Source organism: Juglans microcarpa x Juglans regia, chromosome 1S, assembly GCF_004785595.1.
Source record: "Juglans microcarpa x Juglans regia isolate MS1-56 chromosome 1S, Jm3101_v1.0, whole genome shotgun sequence".
Lineage (NCBI taxonomy): Eukaryota > Viridiplantae > Streptophyta > Magnoliopsida > Fagales > Juglandaceae > Juglans > Juglans microcarpa x Juglans regia.
This window is the reverse complement of record NC_054595.1, coordinates 27,136,901-27,146,498: the sequence shown is the minus strand read 5'-3', so window position 1 is coordinate 27,146,498 and position 9,598 is coordinate 27,136,901. Positions and strand designations below refer to the sequence as shown.

The following is a 9,598-nucleotide window of genomic DNA, read 5'->3' as shown; positions in this document are numbered from 1 at the left end:
GCTATATTCTACTTTTCACATACCTTCAGCAAAAGCTTATATTGAAAGAAATTTTACAGTAATGAATATACCATTCAAACTCTTGTAGTTCTCCACATTTGGAAGTAACATTATTACACGTAAGAGAGTCTGAAAACCACGAATTTAGATGTTCACACCTTTCTCCATCGAATGACATAATTATTTATATATGTTATATATGATGCTGATGATGATGGCTCTTGATCTCTCCTTGGAAGAATTGTGTTGACATCAAGTCACCTTTATCATATTTTTCTGTTCATCTGAAACTGCAAGTTTCTCCTGCAAGTCCCAGCTTAGACTGTTTAGTATCGTATATAATCCTTTGGTTCTTCTGCTGATAATTCCCAACAATACCAATCTCATCTTCATTGGAGAGACTTGCAAGAGCCAAACAAACCTGAGACGCATCAGTTTTTACGAGATAAAAGATGCCAGTTACATCCACATTCAGCTCAGCATTACCCTCAAAGTGAAATTCTAGTGTAGGAATATCCACTTCCTCATATCCACCGAGGTTGAAGCAAGTATCCAAAATAGAAAATCCAGGTGCCGGAGGAAACCCAGAAAATTGTTTCAGAAACTCTGCTTTCACAGCCTTGTAAACTGACGGAGCAAGCCTTGTAATAATAGTCCCAGAATCGATCAAAACTCCACCCTTAGCAAAACTTGGAGCATGTACGGCCACCCCACCAACACTTATGCCAGTAAGGTTGAGAAAATAAAAGTTGGACAGTTGCGGATTCGGAACCATTTTGGTGTAAGAGAAGGGAGTGGAATTCTTGAATAATGAAGAATCTCCACCCATAACCAAAGAACCAGAAGCCCCGGCTTCAGTGGAAGGGAGACAGTAGGAGAAAACTCCCCCAAATAGGGCAGAACTTTGAGAGATCACTGAAAGAGTACTCCTTCCCAGACCCATGAGGCCTGAAGCTCCCCCAAAAAGACCTTTGTTATCTCTACCACAGCCAAACAAAAAATCTTTCACCGGAGTTTTTCCAAGGCTAAGGTGCTCCCGCGCTAGCTCGCCCCTGGTGTAGGACCCATCTCCATAGTTAACGACATAGTTGCAGAAAGGTTGTTTGGTCCCACATACGGGTGAATTCCAAGACCCATATTGAAGAGAACGACAAGCTGATGTATTGCACAAAACTGATTGGTATGAATGGGATGCAGAAGGGTTGAAGAGAGATTCTTTCTGATTATAACATGATTTGCATGGCTGGCATTGAACCCACGTCAAATCGCTTCCAGTGTCTACAATCACCGTCATGTTTTGGCCTCCCAATTCGATGGTTACGATATAGTTTAAAGTGTGAAGGTTTATACCAGAAGTTAATGGCATTCGAGCTTTCATCGCATCTTCGGCGCCGAATGCCATGTTTCCTATCCGGGACTGCAGTAACTGGACGTGAAAATTGTCCAATATTAGGCGTTTCTGCAGCTTCTTACTCCAGTCGACGATCTTTCCTGAGCAGTAGTCTCGGTGTTTCATTTCCAATACAGTTGCACCATTCTCCCTCCCTATTTCTCGGTAGAGATCAGAAAAACACAAGATATATATAATAATTGCAACTTTTTCTTTAACGAAAAAATAATTAATGGGTTATATGAAAATTATTGCACTCGCGTGCATAAATCTAGCCCAATTTTCGAAGTCCACCCTTTGAGAAATATGCATGAGCTCATTATAAAGTCAGTCGGTCAAATACTCTCTAAAATCGCTTTCTGTCAGCTTCCAAGATTTAAAGGCATATATAAGAACACAAAGTTAATTTCTCTCCAACATATGATGAATATATATCGCGACTTGTGAATATATAAGTCGGTTCAGTGCCTGTCAGTGACCCCACATCACATATGGTGCATGGTAGTACTGCTCCATTCACCCGATTAATCAACACCATTAATCTATACCTTGAAAAGAGAGATCTGGTGGGGGTAATGACACGAGTTTTTTTACCCTAAAGCAATGACAAGCTACTAGTCATGTAATTGAAATATGAGCTAGCCTTCTTGTAATTTCATAAAGCAACTGAATATTAAGTGAAAAACTGAAGTAGAACAAAAAATAATAATTTCTAATGGCGGTATTCGTTTGTGACTTAGCTACGACACAAATAAAAAGGGACCCGTGATTCTAAATTTGACTTTAGGTTTATGTAGATAAGAAGGGAGAGATAAAGGAAGAGATAAAAAGAAAATGGAAATGATATTTATAGTTTTAGGATGAGTAAGCTATGTTTGTTTTCAGAACTCCTCTCAACTCATCTCATTTCATCTGCGAAAACAAACAAGATCAAGTTTCACATTATTTATTTAAAAAAATTGGATAAATTTTGAATTGACATGAATTTTTTTGAAATGAATTTTATTTTTTCGAAGGATGTGCATGAAATTTGCAGATCTTAATTAAGAATTTATCTAACATTACTTAGCATTAATAGGAAGAAAAATATGGAAGAAAAAAGAGAAGTGATCTAGGAAAATTTGATTATTCATCTCTACCGTTGAATTTAATTAAACTTGAGAATGTAAAGGAGAGAACTGTTTCGTTCAGGCGCTGTCAGTGAAACTTTACAAAGGACCGAACTCTCAGTACTTTGCTTTACTTACTAAAAAAAGCTTCCGTGAAACTTGTCGAGAGACAGTTATAGCGAGTTAATAATTTCTTTTCGAAGACAATACCGACCATTGTATTTAAGCATCTTTCCTAAAGCATAAAAGCAGTCAAGTAAAGAGAGAGCAATCGATGATAACAGCTGATCATCCCAAAATGGAGATAAATAGAATAAAGTACTTCTGAAAGATAATGGCCATTGGCCGACACTAGATTATAAGCAGTTTATGAGTTTTACTTCTAATTCTCTGATTTGCCAAAACCTAAAAACTCACTTGATTTCCCGGAGAGGCAACTTAGTGAATGGCCACTTGGCTGAATATTCCATTGAAGTCTTTGCAGGCTGAAGGCCTTCTTCTCTCCATAACAATGAACCCCATTTGCAATGCTGAGGTAAAGAAGAATAAGAGAAAACATCAATGGAAAAAGAGGAGTCGCATCCACCATCATAACAGAAAGTAGTGCAGAAAGATAGCAAATATGTTTGGAGCTAGAGAAAAAAGAAAAAGAAAAGAAAGAAGAGCATGAAGAACAATAAGAGGGGCAGCTAGAGAAAGAAAGAAATGAGGGAAGAAGTGGTGGGTGGACTGATTCTTGGGAGTTGGAGTTTGGCTTGAGAACAAAAGGGGAAGGGCTGGCTTTAGGACCCACTGGTGCATGAGAAAATTATTGGGCTTTCACGTGCATTGGGAGAGGGAGATCACCAAGGAAGGAGGGAGGGAGAGAGAGAGAGAATATTAATGGGTTGCTGCGTTTTTAGGGTACGTAAGAATGACAACTTGTTATCAGAACAAATTTCATTGGTTTAGTGAGCTTTTGATCAGGAATCAACTGTCATACATAGTACCAGAGAGAGGCATGCATTTTTGTGTCCCATACTGTCTCCTATGATGGGAGTTGCCGCACGTGAAATGTAGATGACTTGCATATGTATTAGGTTTCGTCACTTTCCTTCAAATATTTTGTACATGGCATGCTTATTTGAGGGAAGAATAAAAAATTCATATTAAGGTTTTTGTAATCTTGTGTGTATACACGAGTGTAATAGTGTGTATATATAGACACACACACACGAAGCTTTCTGGCCGTGTTCTATGCATATCTGTGCCGGCAAAACAACAAATTACCGTCACGTCACTATAAAAGAGCTAAGAATTTCTGGCGTTTATGTTATCGGTAGTTGTTTATGCGTCTGTAAAATTATATTTTTACCGGTGCTTAATATTTATGCAGCTAAATAATTGAATTTTTTGACGTTTATATTATTATACCAGTATTCATACATAGTTTTTGTGATGTTTATAAAAATGTCGACAATTGATCAAGTTTACGTCGATAAATTATTGAGTTTTCTAATGTTTTTATTATTACACTGGATATAGTATGTAGCTTTTGCAGCGTTTAACAAAATGCCGGCACTTGTTCAATTTTATGTCGGTAAATTATTGAGTTTTCTAGTGTTATGAATGTACCAATCGAAGCTTGTCACGGGACTAGATAGCATGAGTGCATGTCATGTCTTCTACCTCAAGCTGCAAGAAATCATCCCATTTAGACGACGACGACGTACGACGTACGACATATATATATATATATATATATAAAGTTATTAATGAGACAACATCGAAGCAACAAATATTACTATTATTTTCACGTGCTTTCTCTAACTATTCACACAAATGATCATTGATATGATTATAGAGTACTGATCGATCATGGTATATACAACTTTTTATTATATTCATTAGGGAATTGGTTTGGATCCAATTCCAGTTAATGATCAGACGTACACATGATGCAAATTCAATGGATCTATTTTCAACCATTTGTGAACTCAAATTGGACTCCAAGCAATTTCTTGAATTTTGCTTTATTTTTTTGCTGAGAAAATGATCCATCAAATTTATGAAAAATATGATCCTCTCCTTTTCACTTGAAATAAATAATATCAATTTAGTGCAAATTATATGTATACTGGTTATTGCACATTAAAAATTATATTTATAAGCCGACGTAAAATTTTATAAATCAAATTTTATCATATAAATAACGTGGATTATATTTTCTACACTGATTTGAGAATAGATAATATATCAATATGTTATATACTAAATAATGGTTTTTTTTTATAGGACTAAATTTATGGTATTAATTTCACTTAAAAGAGGCAGATTTAAAGCATTAGTATAATTGGATTATGTAAATGTAAATGTAAAATTTGCATAATATGACATGATTATGCATTTGGCTATTCCATTCAAAACTTATTCCCACATTGGATTATCTATCTATCAGTCAAAATAATAATAAAATATTATAAATTCAATAATATTTTTTTTCAATTTTTTTTGTTCTATTGATTGAAACCAAATTGCCCACAAATACATTTAGTTACAAACCATACTAAAGTGCAGAAATCTTCTCACCACAAAAATCAGCAATCAAGTGCAGCAAATAATACATTAATACAAGTGCATAGCAATATTTTTGGAGTGTAGCAAATACAATATTCTAAATATTTAATACAATACCATTGAAAAAAACTTCTGTCTATTACATTTTCACCTAAAAAAAATACTATTAAAAAAAATACAAGTTATCACTAATGTTCAATATATTTCAATCCATCACAAAAATATACACACCTATAGAAATCAGCCAATCACAAAAATATTTGAGAGATGGCATTATTTGTGAATGTGCTCATATAGAAAGGGCATTATCTGAACCTTGGAATTATTTGAGAAATGGATGCAGGAAAAGTATAAAAAGGAACCGACGTCTTACGTTTATCGAATAAAAATAAGCTTTGGTCATTATACAGGAGGCAATCATATATGACCCACAATACCAATACATGTAGCTCAAAGTTATATATTTTTTCATTTGGATAATCCAGCAATTTTATGTAAAATAAGTCAAACTTTACATCTCATGACTATAATCCAATGTCGGTGCTCTAATGACAAGTCATCCTAATGGTTCACGAGCGGCTAACTCATGAAGGGACTGTAGAAATGAATCGTAGGCCCTTCTAACGTAGAGCTAAGGGCTCGGTTTCCAGGATTGCCCAATAGCTTGGGCTTCGAGTGATGCTATGAATAATATCTTTATTTATGTCATTGGGATACTGAGGCCCAGTAATTCAGAAAAAAGGTCGGAGTCGTTCATTCCATTTCCTTGCATGGTTTTCGCCAAGCAGAACCATGAAGGCGAATGCAAGTATTTTTCTTGACGGTGCTCGTACAGAGAAAACATGAAGGCGAATGCAACGTCGTCGTTTGTGAAATCCTCAGCAGAACCAGAACTAGAGGAAGAAGTCAGTGTCTCCTCCACTTCCATCTCAGCTCTTGAGGCACTTTCCGTACACCTGATCTCTGGGCTGGGCCTGGTTCTAGCCCTTCTGCTGGCCCACACTTTCTTCTCCGTCAACCTCGTCTCTCACCCCTCTCCCACTCTCCTTCTCGTCTCTGTAAAACCTCTATCTGATTATGTTTTTTTTTTTTTTTTTTCATTTTTTTTTTCTTTTGTCTAGTTTTTTTAATTTAATTAATTTCAGGTCATTGAGTGCCCAATTGTGATTCTTCTCTACAGTCGTTACCGGAAGAATCGTGATGAATGCACGGTAAAATCCACATATGCTTGTTCTCCTATTTTTTTTTGTCTCATCTGTTTGTTTGCCGAGAAAGTGTGGGAAATATTTTATTTTTTGAGTGTTATGTTATTTATATAATTTTGATTTCCAGGAATTGAAAAACCTGGGTCAATTGGACCAAATGGATGTGCTAGGTTCAGTTCAGTGGATTTATTCATATCTTGAATTGATTTTTTTGGCTTTATGATATCTTGTATTTATATTGTGGTGTTTTTTTTTTTTTTTTTTTTTTTTTAAATATTTCACTTACGAATTCTCTTTTTCAGTACTTGAAAGCCGTGGGACAGGGGCTCCTAGGACTACCTGTCGGTTAGTCTTTTTTTTTCCCTGCTATGTCTTTAAGTCTTGAAATTTAAGTTTTGATAGATATGTAAATTTTTCTTTGTTTCTCTTCATTAATACTGAATCGTAAATGGCATAGTATAAGTGATCCATAGGTTTGCTTGTCATGTGTGTGATTAAATTACTAAGTAAATATTCATTAATTCATATAAAGCCTAGGCTATTGAAATCAAAGTTTGCAAGTAGCCTGGATATCCCAGGTAATGTATGCCAGCCTATAGCTCATGTCGTTATCCTGGAAAATGGCTGGCCATGGGTTTTACTTGGTCATGCTCTTGAGTCATGTCATGGCCTTCATTCAGTTTAAGAGTTTGTGCATTATCTTTAATAATTTATCCACTTCGGTGCAGGCTCATTAGACATTTAAAATTTAAAATTTTAACCTCATGTTAAACTTGCCTAGATGTGGCACCATTCGTGATGACATTGCAAGAGAAAAAAGAGAGAAGGAAATGTTATTACTTGTGTTTCTGCTTTGTAGGGGCTCTAGTTAAAGCGATGGGTGTTGTTTCTGCTTTGCAGGGGCTCTGGTTAATGCTTTGGGAGCTATTGCATTGGGCGCACCTGTTGGCACTCAGTATGTGATTAAGGGTCGAATAGACTTTGTTTTTATCAGTATAACTCTGAAAATAGAAGTTACTTATAAAGTAAAAAAATTTGAAAATTGAAGTCACATTTGAGGTTGGATGGAAATGATTTCACACTCTTATATTTCTTTCTGAAACAAGACTTTCTTTTTCATCATTGTCACTATCTGGTAAATTCACCCTTCTGTTTTTGGAGTTTTTTTCTCTTCTTCTAGACTTTTTAATGAAAATGCAATGAAAACCAGTAGCTTTGGATATTCCAAACTTCAAAGCTATGTTGTGACGGTACAACCTTAACTGTGAGTCATGTTTTCAGAATTATGAAGATTTGAATATATCTAAATGCCCCCTCTATCAAACCCTATTTCGAATTTGATAAACTATGGTTGACCATTCTTAATCGTTTGTTATCCAATATTTGTTTGTATTGCAAGAAAGTGTTGATTTTGTGACTCTTGTTGGACGCAGATACTTTTTAAAGACCATTAACTGGTCTCTGATGATGTCATTGTTCACTGTGAGTATGAAATATGCTTCCCTGCTTTACAGTTTCAATGTTGTAACATTTCAGAGTATTTGGATTGGAATTCCTTGACCTTTTGTTAAAACTAAATATATTTGTTCTACTATTTGATGTATCTGATTATTATCCTTTTCTTCAATGTAAACGATAAACGATTTTAGTAATATAAGACTATTTAGGCAACGAATTGCTTTTTTGCTTTTTTCCTCAGCTTACTCCTGGTCTTCCAGTTCTCCTAGGGCTTAAATATTTCATTTTAATCATGCTTTGCCTCTATATATTCAATACATTTTGGCTTTCGGCAGATTGTGCCTGCAGTTTCTGTATTTGGTTCATCATGGAAGGATTGGCAACGCATATTTGCAAACACAAAGTTAGTTTCCAATCACTAGTTTTTTAGCTGTTAAAGTTGGCCAACGGCTTATGTTTTTGCTTTATCACTAACGGGGATGGATATTTGTCGATGGAAACTACTATTCTGTTAGTTATCCATTGGGTCAATTTCATTTATTTATGTGCTGATGCAATATCTAAAATATTCTCTTGTAGGCCAATTGGATCTTTAGGTTTTATAATTTGCCTACCGGCACATGGAGCCATCATTGGAGCTTGGCTTGGGGCTTTGCCAATGCCGCTTGATTGGGAAAGATCATGGCAGGTAGTATATCCATCCTTTTTTATTCCTAGTTTACTACTTCAAGCATTTACAGGTTGATAGTTGATTAGTTTTAGCGATCAGCACTCTTTAGACCACTGTGTCCGACTTAACTGCTGATATGAAAGTGATCAGTTCTGATTGAGAAAAGGGCCAAAGAATCTAACTCTTTATTCTTAGGATTAGGCTAGTGCCCTTGCACCAGTTTGGCATTGAGCTTGGTGCTTTTTGTGAACTTTGCATAGCGAATTTTACACGATGGATTGATTCATGAGCCCAGATAAGGGTGGGATAATCAATTAGCCATAGCAAAAAACCTGGTATTTGTGCTAATCCTTGAAATAGTTTGAAGACAGCAATTCGTAGGCAGATATATCACTTCCTCGAGTGATGACTTCATGGAATGGATCATGAGGTTGAGATGCTTTTGGAAATTGCTTCTTCAATTTATTGTATTTAAGTAACTTTAAAATCTTAATCTGCAATATGGAGCATTAAAATGTTGTGACACTGTTTATGTGGTTTATTGTTTGGATTATCCTTGTCGATTAGTATATTTTAAGGTTTAATAGATGTTTACTCTCAACTTGTATGTTCTCAAACCGAATAGTTTATTTGTGGTGGTGTTATATGCTTTTATTGAGGTTTGAAATATTTATATGTCGTGATGTAGGAATGGCCTATTTGTGTGAGTTATGGAGCGATGGCTGGGTACCTAGTTGCCATGGTGGCCTCATCTAGCCTTATCCTCGCACGTTCCAGATTTCAGCATGTCAAAGTCAAACGAGACTAACGAGCAACTCTTCCTTCGATTATTTCTACCTTGAAAAACAAACAAACTAACAAACTAACTAACTAGATGCATTTCTGGACATTGGCTTTGACCGGGAACTCCACTCAAAACTTATCTGCTTTTAATTAAAACTTTAAAAACCACAAACGTCGTCCTATTACGACGAGATGCAACCTAAGACTAGGTTTTCTTTGGTCGTTTGGGTGTGTGCTTAAATTCGTTATCAGCCCATTCCACGTGGGTTGGACCATCATATAGAAATATAAAAATAAAATGCAAAACAATGATAAAAGTGGGGCCACGTGGAAAAATAAAGGAGACAACTGTTGACATAAAATGCTTCACCCGGAATGCAACCAATCTAAACCGTCCAAACAATCCAATAGAATCCCCGTCTGCGTA

General features: G+C 35.7%; 2 protein-coding genes across 3 annotated transcripts; one reads left to right on the top strand and one right to left on the bottom strand.

Moving 5' to 3' along the window:
• Positions 1-14: 14 nt before the first annotated feature.
• On the bottom strand, positions 15-3,257 carry LOC121246979 (aspartyl protease family protein At5g10770-like). The gene is made up of 2 exons (XM_041145308.1): positions 2,917-3,257; positions 15-1,545 (listed from the first exon to the last, which is right to left on the bottom strand). The coding sequence occupies exons 1-2, from the start codon at positions 3,089-3,091 to the stop codon at positions 281-283; spliced, it is 1,440 nt and encodes a 479-aa protein (XP_041001242.1). The 5' UTR covers positions 3,092-3,257; the 3' UTR covers positions 15-280.
• A 2,399-nt stretch (positions 3,258-5,656) lies between these two features.
• Positions 5,657-9,396, top strand: LOC121246982 (uncharacterized protein C1450.15-like). Of its 2 annotated transcripts, none has more exons than XM_041145315.1 (8): positions 5,657-6,113; positions 6,201-6,266; positions 6,563-6,605; positions 7,161-7,215; positions 7,694-7,742; positions 8,054-8,121; positions 8,298-8,406; positions 8,649-9,006. In XM_041145315.1, the coding sequence occupies exons 1-8, from the start codon at positions 5,898-5,900 to the stop codon at positions 8,685-8,687; spliced, it is 645 nt and encodes a 214-aa protein (XP_041001249.1). In that variant the 5' UTR covers positions 5,657-5,897; the 3' UTR covers positions 8,688-9,006. The 2 variants fall into 2 exon arrangements, with proteins under 2 accessions (XP_041001249.1, XP_041001248.1); XM_041145314.1 differs by lacking the exon at positions 8,649-9,006 and adding an exon at positions 9,077-9,396 and having other exon boundaries at positions 5,664-6,113.
• Positions 9,397-9,598: the final 202 nt, after the last annotated feature.

What these genes read in the sequence shown, in the direction of transcription:
- LOC121246982 (XM_041145314.1), top strand. Translation starts at nt 5,898, where the DNA reads ATGAAGGCGAATGCAACGTCGTCGTTTGTGAAATCCTCAGCAGAACCA. An exon ending in GCTCCTAGGACTACCTGTCG is followed by an intron (nt 6,606 to 7,160) that starts GTTAGTCTTTTT and finishes TCTGCTTTGCAG; the next exon opens with GGGCTCTGGTTAATGCTTTG. An exon ending in TGATGATGTCATTGTTCACT is followed by an intron (nt 7,743 to 8,053) that starts GTGAGTATGAAA and finishes GGCTTTCGGCAG; the next exon opens with ATTGTGCCTGCAGTTTCTGT.
- LOC121246979 (XM_041145308.1), bottom strand. Translation starts at nt 3,091, where the DNA reads ATGATGGTGGATGCGACTCCTCTTTTTCCATTGATGTTTTCTCTTATT. An exon ending in TTGCCTCTCCGGGAAATCAA is followed by an intron (nt 1,546 to 2,916) that starts GTGAGTTTTTAG and finishes ACCGAGAAATAG; the next exon opens with GGAGGGAGAATGGTGCAACT.